This window comes from Tyto alba, unplaced genomic scaffold, assembly GCF_018691265.1.
Source record: "Tyto alba isolate M040663 unplaced genomic scaffold, T.alba_DEE_v4.0 Super-Scaffold_18, whole genome shotgun sequence".
Lineage (NCBI taxonomy): Eukaryota > Metazoa > Chordata > Aves > Strigiformes > Tytonidae > Tyto > Tyto alba.
The window spans coordinates 21118692-21136926 of record NW_024881280.1 but is presented as its reverse complement, the minus strand read 5'-3'; the positions used below and the strand labels follow the sequence as shown (position 1 = coordinate 21136926).

At 38.3% G+C, this 18235-nt stretch overlaps 1 protein-coding gene across 5 annotated transcripts in view; it reads right to left on the bottom strand.

Moving 5' to 3' along the window:
- Positions 1-1690: 1690 nt before the first annotated feature.
- The window catches only part of PRORP (protein only RNase P catalytic subunit), a 49743-nt gene continuing 33198 nt past the window's right edge, over positions 1691-18235 (bottom strand). For 4 of the 5 annotated variants that reach the window (XM_033010323.2, XM_033010325.2, XM_033010326.2 and 1 more), the window contains 2 exons: positions 5489-5637; positions 1997-3976 (listed from right to left, as the gene is read on the bottom strand). In XM_033010323.2, the coding sequence (XP_032866214.2) occupies positions 3580-3976; positions 5489-5637 (546 nt within the window). In that variant the 3' untranslated portion in view covers positions 1997-3579. Of the gene's footprint in view, positions 3977-5488; positions 5638-18235 lie in introns of all 5 variants that reach the window. The other variant, XM_033010328.2, reaches the window with a different exon arrangement.

The following is an 18235-nucleotide window of genomic DNA, read 5'->3' as shown; positions in this document are numbered from 1 at the left end:
TGATAAAAAGGGGATGGGAAAATGGAAGTAATTATCAAGCATTCAGCCTGATTGTCAAAAAGTAACCAAGTGAGAAAATCCTTAAGTGTTTGGAATCAAAGATTCAATATTTGACTTAGACCAAAGAAAGAGTAATAGCTGCTCAATACTATGGACATGACAGAGTGGAAGTCATGCTACTTTCAGGATATAGCTTCCAGAAGTTTTTTCCACCTATGTAGCAATTTTATAATTTTCCAAAATACGGGTTTGTTTCAGAAAAGCAATTGTGTATTTTTGGTTTAGGGTTCATTACCTCTGATCAACCATATGAGTCAAAATCTGTGTTGCAGGGTCCTGAGGAAGATTGTTCTTACTGACTTGTTTTTAACATAGTAAACAATAAGGGGGTGATCTTGGAGGTGAAGCTATTAAAAAAATAGCTTTAGCACAGGCTGAATCAGTTCAGTCTTCCTCAAGTCTATCCTCCATCTCCGTGGCACCTGGCAGGCTAAACTGAGCGTATTTGCACTGTCAAGGTGATGGGGCAGTTCTTTGACTTACAGAATTGTAAAAACAATCTTCTGACAAATTTGAAATAAATCAGTTTGAGGAGTGAGAGAAGTAGAGCCAATCTCTCTGCTTTCCCAGGTGCATTCCAGAAAGCAGGTGATGTACAGGAGCTGGCATGTTCTGTCAGAAAAGGGGTCTGTGACGAACACTACCAACAACAGAATGAATTTAAAACCAAGGTTCTAGGTTACCTTAAGTGGTGCCCAGCTCCTCTACACTTTCTGCACAGTACCTGAAGGACATGACTGTATGCAGATCGCAGCTACTGGTTTATGAACTGATAACAGGAGTAGAACAAGTGTCAGGATTGCTCTCTGATGTGAAAAAAATAGCAGAGAACATGCTTGAATGCTAGGAGGCCTGAGAGAGCTTGTTGTGGGACACTGCAAAAGCTCAGAACTGCAAGTACTATACAAAAAGATCTACATGGTTCAGCTAAGTTTCAAAAAGAGGATTTTTCAGTGTACAAGACAAATGTGACAAAACCATGATATTTCATTTGAGATTAATGTGGCATTTTTATGTTTTTTGGGGAGAAAGGTTTGCATTAAATTGGTAAGTGCAATAAATTAGCATGTTTACCATACTTAAAAACGATAAACACTTTTCCTGTAACATATACTATTTTTCTTGCTTCATAACTTGGGATAGGTTTTATAGAAATCTCTGTACAACATTCCGTTGTTTTCCTATTATTGCCTGTAAGAATTCCTTTTTATCATCATTTTTTTTTTTTAAATTCATCCATTTCCATAAGCAAACTATTCCAGTGACATGAAATCCTGTCAGAAGCAGCAAATTTAAGAGTGTGAAAGAGCCACACAATATTCCACTGGCTGTTTTCTGATTCTTCAAAACAAAATGTTAATATATGTTGCTATAACACATCTCTTGCATTATATGTGATCCAATGAATTCTAACTAGCATGAGGAAGTATTAGTGGTATGAGTGTCTGGCAAATGGTAAACATACCATTTGACCTGGTTACCTCCATTTATGGGTGGTAGACATTGTGCAACACTGTTGCAAGGTCACCCCCACAAATTTTGAAGGTATTTTGCAAGTGCTACTTTATTTATTTGAAGTATGGAATTTATGAAGAGCTTGAGCAAAAAGTTAAAAAAAATCAACCAGAAGTTCCAGGAGGAAAAAACAAGTTTTAATTCAAATCACATTGAGAGGGTACAGAAATTGCCTGTGAAGATGGAAATAATGGACCTAATTGGTCCCTGCTGGGCCACCATTGATGTTAACAGATTTACTGCAGGACTTATTTTGACAAATGCAGATACTGATTTTTGTTTAGTTATGGACATCACACATTAATCCCATAATTGTATGGCTGAGTTCTCCTAGTCAGCAACAGTGTTTTAAAAGAAAAAAAAAAAAAGCAGCTTCAGCTTGTGCAATTACATTTTTCATCATTTCTGTTGAATGCAGAGCCATTTTCTTGGTACTTGATATGAGTATTTTTCCTCAAAAGTGTCTTTATAGGGGATATGCCATGTATCACCTGTAGTCTGTACCACACAGTCATAACACAAAGCAGGCTGTTCGATAAAGACAGTTAAAAACATTTTTTTTAGACTTTACACAATATATTACTAAAATGCTAGTTATAAGTAGCTATAACTTGCAATACTTACCTTAGAAAACTCCATAGATTAATCCCTTTAATAGCTCTCATTTATTTATATACATCAAACAAATTCTAAATTTTACTACTGGAGGAAAAACTAAAACATCTTCTAGTATTTTGTGGTCTAGGAGTCATTATAAATGGTTAAAATTCTCTCTTCAATCTCCACCAGATAATAATGATCTGAACGTAATGAATTCAATTTCTAGAAATAGCAAAATCACTGTTTTTCTGTTCAGTTAAATGAAATCACATGGGAATTAACTCAGGATGTGGAGTTTGTAGGCTTGAACTGGTCGGATATAATGACACTAACAACATCTTGTGTTTGTTCTTCCAGTGTACCTTTTTACAGAACTGACTTGCTCTGTGCTGAGGAGGATGTAAGAAAAGGGTTTATCACTAGCACTTTCAAAAGTATCTAGTTGAAAAAATAGAAACTATTTTTCTGGTCCATTATGTCATAGGTATACTAACTCAACATATATAACACAAATACAAAAGAAACATTACTGGTTGGCAGTTACGGTTCTCAGAACATACTATCACTGTGTATCTACAGTCTTGGAAGTCTGCTTTCCTGTGACAGCTTCCAGAATATGACTGGGAATGTCAATCATCCAAATCACTCATATGGGGATTAAGATGTGAAAATTACTAGCCCTTTGGTATAAAATAAAGAAACAAGGTGCAGCTAAAGCTGTGTTACTCAGGTAACCCTACATTCAGTATTTGGTTCCATAAAAAGAAACTCATATAGCAACACTGAATGAAAGGCTGTTGTTCTTATAAGCCTGTACCTCTGTGGTCTGTAATGATGAATATTATTTTACAGTTTTAACCAGAGCAGCAAGAAAATTAATCTGCATAGGTGCAGTATTCCTTTAAGGAGGTAATAACAATGCAGACAGACCAGATAACAAAAAACTGCATGATAGGGAATATCATGTGATGAATTTTTCTGTAGAAAAACCTTAAAACAGATGCACTCCTGTTAATGTACTGTTCATGGCTCAGAAGGATACACGTCTCCTAGACAATAACAGTACAGTATTCTGGTATAAGATGATAGTATGGTTGGAAGACTGTAGTTTCTGCGTCTGACTATAAACCTGACTGTTCTGGGCTTTCCTTCATGAAACTTTATACATAGGTTAGGTTAACATTACAGTCAATACTGAAATACCTGTATTTTCCTGCATTTTTAAAATCAAAATGAAAGAAATTCTATAGTACAATTAGAGGCATGGTATTTTATAATAGTCCTAAAGAGGAGAATAAGGTATTTCAAAGTTTAAAATAAATGAAAAAAAATTGTTACTTATGTTTTACAGCAATGGAAAGATTTGTATACACAAACATGCATTTACATTTACATTTTAAACATTTAGGCAGCATTTCTTGTCTTTTTGACAGTTTTCATGTTTTGTGAATACAGTGAATTTTCAGTAGGCATGGGAGTTTTGAGCTCATTGGTAGAAATTAATTTCTTAGACTCCAACAGGAATCTTTTTGCTTCCAGAGTTTGAAATTGTATATATTTAATGAATATGCTCTGTGTGCTTTCTGATTGCAGCAGAAAACTTACCGAAAAATGTATATGCTTTCCTTCTACAGAAGAGGAAAACACTATTTGGTGTCCCCGCTGCCACTTACGGAACAGATGACGTGTCAGACTGTCGGAAAGACAAGCCTTGTGATCCCGGAGGAAGTCTCTAGTAACAAACTTGCAATGCTTGCCTGATTGAAGAGTGGCATATAATAAGAAGGCATCATCTTCAGAGCTTAACAAAACAAATGGAAAAGACAGACGTCATTCACAAGGCAGTAAGTGGTTGCAGGAAATGAATCAAATGCTGATCTGAGATTTATTCATCAGCAACACTGAAAATTCCCATCACTACTCTAGTTCCCTGGTGAAACAAAGGACTTCTACTTACCACAGGGCACCAGAAGTTAGAGTGCAATAAAAATTAATTGCGTGCTACACAGAGCATTCTTCCCTCTTATCACAATCTCATAATACAACAAAATAATCTTTTGCCACATAACAGTGCTATGTGGAACAGAACTGCTAAATCTCATAAGGGTACCTCCAAAACTTTGCTGGAATGCAAACAAACAATCATCACAAGTGATAATAAAGTGTAATGTAGGCAACAGCAAAAATCTGTGAATCTCTGTCCTTACATGGGTAAATATACTTCCAAAAGTTCTATGATTATTTGGAAAATATATTCAACATTAGATGCTATGAAACTGAAACAATTTTAGGGAAAAAAATATCTAAAAATACATTTCTAGGGAGCATGAGATACCCTATACCTGGAGAATCTGAGCAGAACTTTGCTTGAAACCACTCTGTGATTGCTGTGGATTACTGTAATAGTAAGTGACAAGACATGAGATTAGCGAGGATTTCCAGTCTGTGGTAACAGAGTCCCTTTTGTTGGTGCTTAGATATCAGGAAAGAAAGCAAAGTGATTCAACAGCAAAGAGAACAAGAGCCAGAACTGGAGAGGGAATGAAGAACAGATCTGAAACAAGGATCCAAAAAGAAGAGACTTGGACTGGCTGTTGGGACAAGGAACTTGGTCAGAAGTTCTGGGAACTGGAACCACAGAAGAAACGGCAGAGACAGGTGAAGGATCAACAGTGCCCAGCTCAAATGGAGACTAGGTGGAGCTGGAACCGAAGGAAACCGAGACTTATTATATGAAGAAAATAGGGCAAGGAAAGGGGACACTGAGGCGGAGGCAAGTACCTAATTTAGAGACAAGGACAGGCTTGATTGGACCAGAGCAAGGGGGTTGTGCTTCTTAAATGAGGGAGGCAGAGGGTCTATCTCCACTCACAGAAACATTCTCCTCTGCGAGCAGCAAGGAAGACAGTGCTCCAGACTCTCCAAACTCCTGGGCTACCAAGCAACACTGGCCAGGCATGAGCTTCATCTACCCCCATGCAGGGCTGACACAGCAGACCACAACCATACACCGATGGTATCAGGTATTCTGTAAGTTCAGGCCACTGTGGTCTTGGCAGTGGTTTTAACAGTTATAAATCCTAATAAACCCTACAGATGTCAACATGATTCTAAGTGATTTAATTCTTCAAATGCAACTTTTAATATGTATTTTTTTTTGAAGCAAGTAGAGCAAGGGATATGTTTCTCTTTCACGCACACAGAGCTGGAGATACTAGTAATGGTACCAAAAACTACAGCTGTTTATACTGATTTAAAATGCACATAAATCAGGTGTTGATCCCCATTACATGTAGACATTTCTTAAACTTACATATTTTCAGCAAAGAAGAAGTCTGCCTTATTCTGCATCTCCTTCATAATTTTTCTTTTCCAGTTTGAAGAGTTAGCCAGCATGTGTTTGCGGCCCAACACAAGCAATCGGGCATTCTCTTTTGCCAGGCAGTTGACAGCATCAAGTAGCTGCAGAAAACAAAGAAAACCCAAATATTTTCTTAGCTGTAAAAACAGATTGACAGGAAACACTTTCACATCTGTATCTCAACTACTGGGACTTCTAGCATACCCTCATTTCCCACAGTTCTTAACTGCAATATGAGTTAAATAGATAACTAATTTAACTCCCTAGTGACAAAGAAAAAAACCCAAAACCAATTAATTGTAGGAAGATGCTGTCAAACATAGAGAAAATACATTGCTATTATAAACTTTTCCCAGCTCTTGCAGCTTGAACGACATGAATGAACTCAGGAAGAGTTGTATGGAGATTTCAGAAAGTCAGAATCAGCTGAGGGAACTGAATCACAATGGGATTTAAGTAGTATCTACTTTTGGAAATGATTCAGCACTGAAGCCTTTGCTGGTATTAAAGGAGGACCGAGCCCAAAACCATACTGCTTTTCCAGCTCCACCTATTGTCGAAATTAGAGAACTACATGTGATCTGGGCTGCCCTGGGGGGAAGAAGCAAGCGGCAGCAAGAGGAAATCTGTGACCTCAGGATAAAGGGTTTACGAAAGCCGCATCCAGACTAGCCTCCCACTTACCAACCAACATCCTGAGGTGGCACATTCACTGCTGTGCCAGCTTCTCTTCAGAGGAACTTTTCATCAGCCTCTTAGGGCTGTGCCTATTTGGCAGTAAGTTCTTCTCAGGACAGGCACTTGTGCCTGTCTGTGGCTTTCTCTCCCCACTTCATCCAGGCAGAGCTCACAGAGGGCAAAGGGTTTGGTTTTCAACATCCAGTTTATTACTGTGGACTGCTGACAAAGCAATGACATTTCAATTCTGCCCAGAAAGAGAAAACAACTCTTTCTTGAAATTGAAGCATTATGTTTGAAGGCTGAGGATAGTATGCCCAACACTAGGGAAAGGTGTTTCCTAATTTTTATCTGCATTTGCTGTCACTATTTGTCAATATACAATCTCCTGATTTTTCCCTAATCCTTCTTCCTGCTTTTCTAACTACTTCCCTCTTCCCTGTTCTCTCTTCTCCCTGCAATACCTCCAATTACCATTATCCTACTCTTGCTCTTTCCCCTCCTTTCCTCTTATTTTTTATCTTTATTGTTATTTGAAATAATTTATCTTTTCTCTCAGGGGCTAAAAAGAGTCGTTCTTCTAACTCTTGGGTACAATTTCACCATGCATTTAGTTTGATCTACCTGCCAACAGCAGTGAAAAGGACTGGTCCCACTCAATCCTCTCTTGAGCTGCACATTCCCACTCCTGTTGTGTCAGGTCTAAATGTCACAACTACCCACGAGCTCACTAATCCAACAAAAGAAATTCTTTGCAGGGTTGAGTTTGCAGCCACACAACTGATAGACCTGACTCAAAGGCGATGACTGATGGGATCACATCGCTGGAGGTGGTAAGGACAGGGAGTGTGGGACTGCCCCTCTCAGCAAAGGACCTGCAGGTGGATCAAATTAAATACGCCATGAACCTGGATCCGAGGATCTGAGAGAGGAGGCCAGAAGATCTTCTACGTTAATTTTAACTGTTGACCTATAAGCTACTGTTACCAGCACAGACTCTAAGGAACTGAAGGCTCTGTTTTCACAGAGACATGGAGTCTTGGTGCTAATGCAAAGCACAAGAGCCTAACAGGACCTATCGGAACTGATTTCCTGCATCCAGATCACACTGGACATCAGCTGTGCATGCATACAATCTACTTTTCCCTGGTTAAAACAAACAAGGCATAATGTGAGGAGGAAAATGCCAAATGCAGTCATTTCTGCCTGTAAAACAGCAGCTAAAATAAAACCAGCATTCTCTCCAGGGCATACCCTGAATCTTTGGAGATACGTTTTAGAATTCTTACTGGAACACAGAATTGGAAGATACAAACAAAAGCCACTGTTTTAATTTTCTTGGAAGGCTTTCAAAGTAACTATATTATGCAATAATGTGTCTTCTATCAATGCCACATAATTTATTTGATTATTAGAATCTGAGGTTATTAAAAATTGAAAAACTGAAATTCAGTTTTTCAATATTGACATTTCTTTTTGGAATGTCTTATCTGGGCAGTGAAAACTGGCTCATCAAATTTACTCGTTTACAGTCAGTTTTATTTTCTGGTTCTCATGCACTGGCACAGTCCTGCAAAAAGTTGGATACAAATACCAAAGGAGAATTAAGTTTGTTAAGCTGAGTTCATTAAACTTAATAAAGGTACCTACTTCATCCACACACATTTTCATGTAGAGAAGTCAACAGCGAAGAAGTATCAACCATGAGTAATTTAAGCAATCCCTTGCAAATTCCAAATTACAATACTTTCTCTTCTTGCCTAATGTTTTGCTGCATTAAGGGAAGGTTAGCAGAAAGGCGTGTGAAAAAAAAAACATTTTTCAAAGAAGGCTTCAGAAACTGATTCCACACAGTCTAAAATAAAAAACATGACAGCAGAAGCATCCTGATGGTACAGAAGAAGAAACAAATCCTAAAACCAGACTATGAATCAGAGTCTCAGGAACATAGCTGCACTAGTGGTACTGCAAATTAAATAAAAATTGACAGTATATGAAATGCTGGAGTTCACCCCCGATAAAAAAAGGAAACACCTTTTAATTACACTTAAAGTTCAATACAAAGGCAGCTGGATTTCTAGATACAGATTGGTCAGTTGGGGCTATTCACAAGTTTATAAAAAACTTGACTGACTTGGGTCTATCTCCCTTAAGTCTTTCTTTCTCAAGGTTATAACTAGTGGCACTTTGTACCTGTTAGTCACATGAACTTTCTTCTACACATTAGCATATGAGGTTCTCTAGTATGAAGTGCTTCGGGGAAAAAGTGGAGGTTGGTATAAAGTAGCTAGTTTTGCAGTGGAAAAACTCAAAACAGGCTTAATTTGTAATAAAATTAATGGGAATTGCCATTAAAAAAATTAGAAACTTCTGCTTGCATAACAGCACACTGTCCCTCACAGAGGGACACAGAGATCAACACTTACACAACTAAAACATGGAAGATAGAAATTATTTTTGCTTTCGTGAGATAAAAATGATTTTGTTCTGTACACTCCCTGGCCTAATGCAGCTTTACTAAAGCATTTTACTTCATTTTAGGCTTGGGTGCTTAACAGGGGTGGTCTACAGGGAGTCACAGAACTTATGTAGGGGTTTCCTAAATGTGTCAACGCCCACGCCTGGCTGCTTCTCAAGAAAGGAAGATGTGAGACACACAGTAACACTTGTTTTAGTCATAGAGGAAACTGAACATAATACTGTTAACAAAAAAACAGCAGTAGTGATCTCTCACTTAAAAAGACATGCGTAGTTTAGTAATCTAGTATTTCCAAAAGTTATCTAAAAATTATTATCAGCCATTACACAATGCAAATATGCTATCTGCAATAAGCTCTATGTAGATGCACCCTTTGAATGTTCCCACATTATCTGGGCAGCAAACATCAGATGGTCAGTTGGCGAATGTGTTCAAAAGGCAATCTGTATTAAATATTTAAAAATATACAACACACACATTCCCTATGCTACTAATCTTCTTGAGAATGAGGATTACAAAATTAGTGAAAGAATGACCTTTTATGAGAATTAGTATCTTTCCAGTTTGGACAGCAGAGTATATAAAAACACATTTTATCTGAAAACAAGAAATATAAGATGCCATTTTGCAAAGACGGGAAAATAAACATGGTTAGACTGGCTGCTTCAATTCATATGGCAAGATGTGGCTGAGGCAGAGTAGCAACAAGTCATGAATCGCTGCTGTTCTACACAAATTACTGGCCACACAGCAAGGCACTAGAAGTACTACTGGATTATACAGATAATTATCATTACATTCAGTCTTATTTTCGTTTCCTCTGACAGGGCACACCAGGATCTATGTTTCTTTCTGAACTACACAGACATTTTAATCAGCTGTTTGTGAAGATCACTAGATCCTTCTCCAAGAAACTCATGCTCATTAGCACCTGCTGAATACCTTCTGCTTGCAATTCCTTTGATCATTAATCAGCTACACTTAAATTATTCCCGTGCTGTCCCAGCCTCTGTTTAATTAGATCGTTCTGAAGCTTCTTCTAAACCTTAACACTTTTGTTACAATGAAAACAATTTTGTGTTCACAGCACTTCAGCAAATGACTCTGATGGAGCTAGGATGCAGCCACAAGGAAGTATGAAACTACACGCACTTGAATGGAAGTCAAGACAAGCTGTTCACAAATGTAGCAAGTGTCTCCCAATGTGGTTCTTCTAAGCACACTGCTAATAATTTTTCTATGCTTCTTTAATTATTAAAAATAATAAAAAATTAAATGGATGTATATTTCTAGTGTGCATGTTCTAACTCTAATTTCTTCACTCTAATCTGTGAATCAGTGAAAAACTAGCACACTTGTACAATACTTCGGCTTAAATGTATACATTTACCTTTCCTTGGGACAGTCCCAGAGATATGAGCTATTTCCCCACACGTAAATGAGCTCTTCTTTGTTTCTGCAGCGTGCCATTTTATGGAATTTCCCCTTCACCACCAAGCTTCTGCCCCCATATCACAATGTACCTTTTTATTTTTCCTGTTGTGCTGATATAATCTATTTCTTGGGCCATGTTGTCAACCAGGACATGGCACAGTCACAACTGTGCTCACACACCAGGGCAGGAACTTCTGGATCAGAGGAGTGAAAGTGTGGGGAGGCAGAGCAGGACAGAGAATGCATACTCCACAGGATCATGCTGATGTTGAACTTCTTGTATCATGTAAAAACCCTGAGCTTTGCAAGTGTGAAATAAGGCAACTGAAAATGCTGTAACTGGTAGTTTTATATTTTAAAAATCAGCAAGTTATACCTTAAAAGAACCACTTCTCAGGTAAGAATAAATATTAACAGTTTCCCATCAGAAGGGAACTTTTCTACGCAAATTCCTGGAAGTAGTTTTGCAGTCACCTACACTCACAATTCTGCACAATTCAGTGGGGTTCAAACATAGGAGTCAAGCTAGGAGAGCAGGGAATCCCTGTCACACTGCAAGATTAATCCTCGTTCTTTAAATTTCACATCAGCCTTATGAAGTAAATGCATAATTACATCTCCATTTTACACAAGCGCATAATGGAGCACAAGGAAGACAGATTAATTACCTCATACAAGGAACTATGAGCAGAGCAGAATAAAGATTTCACTGCCAGTCACCTGTTCTGATCACTAGATTGCGATGTGCCACATGCCCCAGTTTCAAAGGTTAGCTTGCTGTAGGACAGCCGTTCTCCTTGGACACTACTGGTGGTTTCCCATTTGTCATATGGGAAACCCCTAAACACTGCTGCTGGGAGGGACTCCATTCAGTGATTCAGCAAAAAGCAGCTCACCTGTATACAGGTATAGCATGAAGAAGTAGTCACTCCAAAAAATGTTTAAATCAGGTTTGTTATTAATAAATTATTATTGCCATTTTCTAAACATTTGGTTTCACTAACTGCCATTTAAAAGCAAACCACACCTACAAGCAGATTATCTGGTAATAACAGCCACAAACAACTCTATTATTGTTTTCACCTCTTGTTAGTGCTGCCTCCCACCCAACACTGTAGCTGTGAAACTGCAGAGGAAACCCCAATGCTGGCCACAGGTACAGAGCTGCCATAAGTACACCGTCAGGTGGGGCTGAGCACGAGCGTTCCCTCCGAAGGCTAGCAAGGAATCAACTCCCACCATCATCACATTTATCTGACTTAGAGTTTCATCACTCTTAGTTCCCTTTTTACATATTGTAGATAAAGAAGCTCAAAAAAACTGTGCACTTTAGTACCACACACAGAAGAGAGAGACTAATGAAACAATGGGAAGCTGGAGTTTTTTCCCAAGGCCTGGACAGTTACCCAGGGAAGGCAAGGGTGCTGCTTGCAAGAAAGGCTGGACTTTCTCACTGACCCTGGTAATTTCACCAAAGCAGATTCAATACCATTATCACAGCACCAAACACAAAGGAAGCCAGTTCTTATATCCTCGACATTATTACTGATGACAGTGTAAATTAGTCTCAAAGTCCTCTACTCAAATGCAGGGACAGCATAGATCCCCTACAGATTATCTGCCCCTGACTAGCAAGGGGATTGCTACTTAGAAGGAAAAGCAGTAACAGATGAGTAAGTAACAGTCACTAAGCTTAATCATCCTAGTTTACTTTATGCTCTTGAGACAGCCAACAGCTAACTCCTGGGAATTATCCCTTACAACACTGGGGATCTCTGCAATACTGCAGAAACAATATTGTTGGGAATATTTGTATCCTGCGTTATAGTAGGACTATTTAGATTGATGCAACACACACATCTTCATGCGAAACTCTACCAGTGCCAGCATTTCACACATCAATGACAGCAATCACACAATGTTTAACGTGTTTTAACCTGTCTACATTGACTCCACACCTAGAATTGACTTACTCTCTCTTGACGTATTCACTAGAGATGTCTTAACTCCCTATCACAATTCATTAAAATTTGCAGTTCATTTTTAGATGCCAGCTTTTGCTCTTGACTTCACAGTCATCTCTATTAATCAAAGGCAGATTATTGATTGAGCAGGGCAACTAAACCACAGAAGCAAAGATACCCAAGTTGATTTAATATAGATTGAGGATGGTATGGTATTCTCAGTTTGCTCAGATGAGGTGATGCCTAAATATTGCTCTACTGGTTGCAGAATAAATTTGTATTCAGAGACATCTTGAAGATGCTTTTGCAAATAGGTCCAAACTGACAGTGCACTAAGCCACCCAGTGCCCCTGCACAGTCCAGTGCTCCCACTGACTGGAGGAATTGGCTCAGGTGCAGCACTGGATGAATGCAGACATATTACTTCCAGGTCAAAACCGACTACCAGGATACTCCATGGACTCCATCCAAGCTAATGAGCCCTCTTGAATCCTGGGTAGTAGGGAAGAGTAAAGCAGAGTAACTGTAAACAGATTCAGGTCAGGTACAGAAGCAATAGTGTAATTTATATTTTTCTGTATTTATGGTACCCTGGCTACTAAATCAGGAAAGGAGATATATTTAACTACAACTCTACTTGATTTCAACTGAAGATGCAACCTGCTCAAGATAAGCTCTGAAACAGTTTTGAATGTAGAAGTAATGTGGTTGTAAATAGGCTCTGACATTATATTCTGATATATTATAAACTGTAGGTAAAATTTTGAATTTCAAATAAGCTTGAAGAGCCACCCCTGTTTTTTATTCTACTGACCAGCTCAGAGAACAGCACAATACAAACCAAACCTGTGTAAATTAACTTTAGGCTTGGAAAGACTGTTACAAATTTCTCCTATGCAGACATGAATCCTATCTTTCCCATCAGAGAGGCATGTAAGAAAAATGGTTTTGAAATAGATATTTTCTACTATATAATCTAATTATGGCCATATCCTGCTCTGTCTTATTCCCAAAAGACATGGCAAGTAGTGATTTGATGGACAATGAAGCAGTATTTCCCAGGAGCATTAACAGAATCAAGGCAGGATGCATGCAGAAACCAAAGAAATATATACACATCTTAAACACAGAATTTAAATACTATGTATGACATGAAGGATGTGGAGGCAGGCGTGGGATCATCAGCTGAAGGAGATAACTTTTTGGAGTCTGGCTTTTCAGAATGGAGTGTCACTTTTAAAAGAGCTCAGCCACTTTGTCAGAGCTTACACCTGACAAACCTTTTAGTGTGATCATCCTTGCTCACACTTTTTAATATAGCTCCTTTGAACGGTAATATTTTCATCATTGTGTTCTTTAGAAGAATAAAGGTAAACCATGAATAAAAGAAAGAAAAATGGGCAGTGACAATAATTAGCATAGCATGTTATTAAATGAACAATGCTAAGAACTCCGGAAATGATGGCTAAAGAAGAGGGGGACAGTTGGGGAATTGCTGAATTTTATGGTGTAAATTGCAAAAGAGATAAACATTTTTTTCTGACTCTTACAGCAATTCAAGAAATACGTGGACAAACAAACATTCCTCAGTTGCATAACAGCATTTTTAGAAGTTGGATTTTGTAAGTCACTGCAGTGCCAGTCAAGTTTCTCAATCTGAAACTTCTGTTAACCAGCTACAATACCATTTTCTTTCCCAGTTACTTACAAAAAATGTAATGTTGGTTTAAATATGCAAGCAGGCCCTTTGATGTTGGCTCAGCAATTATAAAGTAGGCATAAAGATGCAAGAAAAAGGGTGAATCTGAAATCCAAAGTAGCATTTTGATAATGCAGCAACTGGGAAATGTTCAATTCACAATGAACTACAGCCCAGTCCTAGCAGCTGTAAGTTTTGTATTTTAATTATGGACTGGCAGCAAAATGTTTCCTGTCATGAATTTGAATTTTCTGAGTGTCCTCCTTTCTTGAGTCATGTAAAAGGGCAAAGATATCTCTCTTTTTCTGATCTTCTCCAAGATATTTTTTCTACATAGCTGATGCCATTGTATACTTCTATCTTTCCTCTTACTAATTTTCTTTCTTGCAATAATTATTATATACCAAGATCCTGACAACATATATGGGGCATCTTACGTGGAATTTTTTTTATCCAGACCTCTCCACAGCAGATACTGTTTTGTACCAAAACCTGGAGATTTGCAAAGTATTAAAAAGAGTTATCAGTATCAGCTGTCCACACCAAGAAGATGAGCTAGGTGATTATGTCTACCCATGATTATACAAGAGTAGGAAAATAAACATGTAAAAGCTGAAAGGACGTGAAGTGTTACCTATGCATTTCCACATACTAATACTATCCTTTGTTCTCATCCTTGAATTCTTTCTGCCAGCACTGCTGTTTCTTCAGCAGTATTTTCTTACTGATCACTACACATAACTTAATGGCACCAAGTACTACCATATACAAAATCTCTATTTTCATGAGGAAACAAGTTACATAACAATGAAAAGGTATGAGTTTTTACTTATTTTTGTATAGGCTTCAGAAGTGAAACTTTACCTATCAGAGCCACTGACTGTAAATGGAGTAATTGTCCCAGCTGAAGTCACAGCTTCAGGGTTCCGCCATCTTTCACTGTAAATCCACTCTGCCATTACATTGGTACTCTCGCATTTCTACTACCATTATGCTACTACAGCTATGTAGCAGCTGTATACAATGATTTAAGGCCAGAAGAGAGTTTCTCTTACCATTTCTCATTTTAGAAAGAATGTAAAAAGCTAGCTATTAGAAAGGAACATTTGTGAACTAAATGCAACTGCACCAGTCTTAGATTTTCACCGTTCAGGTCAGAAGTGATATTTAAGTACTGAAAATCCAAAATGTGAGCAGGATCTCCGGGTGGTGGTGGTAGCGGTGGTGATGGGGTGTTATGAAAATGAAAGCACAAGCTTGACTGATCCTTTCCATAGATAGGAAATAACTTGGTACAGGACTGAAATCAGCTTTGTAAGACTGAAACTGACAGTTTTAAAGATACCAATACTTTAGCTCGCACCACTGTCCTATGCAGATGTCTGCACAGCGTCACCGACCTTGTCTGATGTTAAGTGTTTTCCCCCCTCTCCAATCTGTGGTTCAAAAAGTCCCAGGTGGTACTTTTATTCTTTGAGGAAAGGTGCCGCAGCAACTGATGAGATCGGTTATAGAAGGCACAGGCATGATGGTGCTCAAGACACATTAAACCTATGCCTCTGCAGTGACATCCTATGTTTTAATAAAAAAAAAAACAACAAACACTTTAAAATAAAGACTGTTTCTATGCTCACAGGTCAACAGGCTCATTATCCAGGTAGAATGACACAATAACCAAGGAGACCCATCACTAAATCGATTGATTGCAGTCAAAAAAAGAATTAGACTACAGCATGCAGCAAACATTTATAACACAATTTTCACACTGCTTCTCTTCTGTTTCTCATACTATTTTCCAGTTGCCTGCTACAGATTACTATTCACAGATAAAGAGGTTACCTTCAAAAACAATTGTTCCAATAAGAACAATTTTGCAGTTCTTAACACAAATAAACACATTAACAAACACTACTTGAGTGAGTGGTGACTTCTCTTTGAAGGTCAGAAAGATGAAAAATTTGTTTAATATAAAAGAGAACATAGAAAATATTCTTCAGCAGGACAAAAATCAGCAGAAGCAAACTAAAGCATGAAGGTCTGAGGTGGAGGAGCAGCTGTGTGGTCACTCACTTACCCTGGGTAGACCGTGCATCAAGGCTTTCAGCAAGGAGGGACCAAGGAAGGAATCTGTTTAATACTTGTAAAAACCCAACTGGTACCAGGCTATTACCAGGCTGGAGAAAACTTATGGGACTTTCATATACAGCAGTACACCTTGCATTGCCAGTTCCATGAGGCAGAGGTTCAACTGTCTCATTTGGATCAAGGCTGCACACCCTGGTAAGTACCATACTCTTCCTGCAAATCAGCAAAAATCTGATGCAAAGTGTATCACAAGTGAATGTCAACGATGGGCCAGCATGATTTTTCTTAACACAGTCATTAACTTTGATTATACATCACTGCAGACTCGTGCCATTTTACTACTGGTAACACTGCAGGCAATAATCTACTCCTGGAGATCCTAGGCAGTGAAGGTCTGAACCCTCCCCCAATGGCTACAGTCCACAAGATCTAATTTACTTCAATGCTTTTAATATAAGTTTATTGATAACAGGCTGAAATACTCAATAGCTGAACATTGGGCAGGCCACTGTTTTGTCTAAAGTATTTTTCTTTAACTCAGGAGATAAGATACAGAAATTTCACAAACAGGTAATATTGTCAGCTCCTACTTATTAATTACGGCTCATATTTGGCATTTGTCTAAAAGCTCCACCTCCTGGGAACGATTGGTTATATGAAAATCTTTGGCTACTCCATCATTTTTAGCCCCTGTAGTCAAGAGAAATAAGCTTGAGAATATGAAAAAATGACCACCAGAATGGCTGGGACAACAGAAGCCAAATAAGAACCACCCACTCCCTATTTCATAGAAGGACCTATATTATTTAAGCAAATTTTGGTTTGGGAACTCAGTATTACAGTTTCCAGGTATCTGTATACAACTGTACCAGCCAGCACATTTGAGGAATTCTGTTGCATCTTTCCCTCCTTTGTCTATTTCCATGGGAAGGATGCAGATACCCACCTAACATCCCTGGAGCACCCAGGACCAAACAGCAGTGCTCAGTTGCAAGATAGCACTATTAGTTTCAGATATATTTTGTTTACCAAATTTATCAGATATCTAAGGGTTAAAAGTCTGTGTCGTATTATTGGTTATGTTAGCTAGTCTGGCAGAATGAATGGGCTTGTAGAAATGAGAGTGAGGGGGATGAGAAGAAAGAAATCCCTAACCTATAGCATTCATATTTCTGAAAGCCCATTCGGGGATGCCCATGCAATGGAAAGTTAGAGCTTTTCACTCTGCAAGGCACGAAAGTATGAAGATACATACATATCAGTGAGAAGTGAAAATGTCAAAAGCTTTCAATTCTTTTAGTTAAGCCACTTCCCTTTAACTATTCAGACTTGGGGCCATCATAAATAGATTTAAACAGTACAGTGCAATGTTTTACAGGGATATCATGTAAATGACTTCAGATGCTGAAAGCAGCATAACAACATTAACATTAGACAAGCCCAAGATAACAACTCCTAATAAGGAGCAGGGTAAATCAACATCATTAAGACTGATTGGTTCTGCTCTGTGACTACCTGCTTGCAAGCCTCTTACTACTTCTTTGTTTTATTTACTAAAGTGTGCAGCAACTTAGGGCTGTGATAGATGAAAATTCCAATCAATCAATCAATCAATCAAACAAACAATCAATCAATCAGGTAGCAGTATAGGTAGTATTCAAGGAATACCTGTGCTTTCCTCAAACTTGTACTGAATGTAGAAGCTCAAATTCCAATGAACCACAGCTCTAACAAGCACTTGCATCATATTTCTGTTTCTTTTTTGGATAGTGTAAGCACTACCTAGTATACTCAAATATCACACAATTAGGAAATAAACAAGGAGAGAAGGCACCAAGGTAAGGTTGATGTTACCACATGGGTATACCATGTACATCAAGAACTACTCCACAGAACGAGTGGAACTGAACAGGCTTTTAACTTCTCTTATCACACACAATGCACACAGCTTGCTCACAGAGCCATGTCACCTGACTCCTTAAAAGCTCAAGAAGATTCAAAACATCAGAGGCAGGAGAAATATTATTGCCAACTCACTGTTTCCTTTTTGTCAATGATAGAAGTGAGAAGATAAATGGATGAATGCTGGACAATGATGACAGACATAAACATCACTAATATTTCCTGATTTACATAAAAGAAAAGTTGATATCGTCAATGTGACAGAAGCACAGGTCCAGTTTTAAGAGTCACTAAAAGAAACATTGTGCAAGGATAGGACAATGCAGCAGCTGGAAACAGTAGAAATTACTTGGAAAAATTAGACTGAAGTATCAGTTAATACTTCATAAAATTGGTTGGAAAATACAGTATATGATGTTTACATAATTTTGACAACCTCTTTAGGTTCTGACTCACCT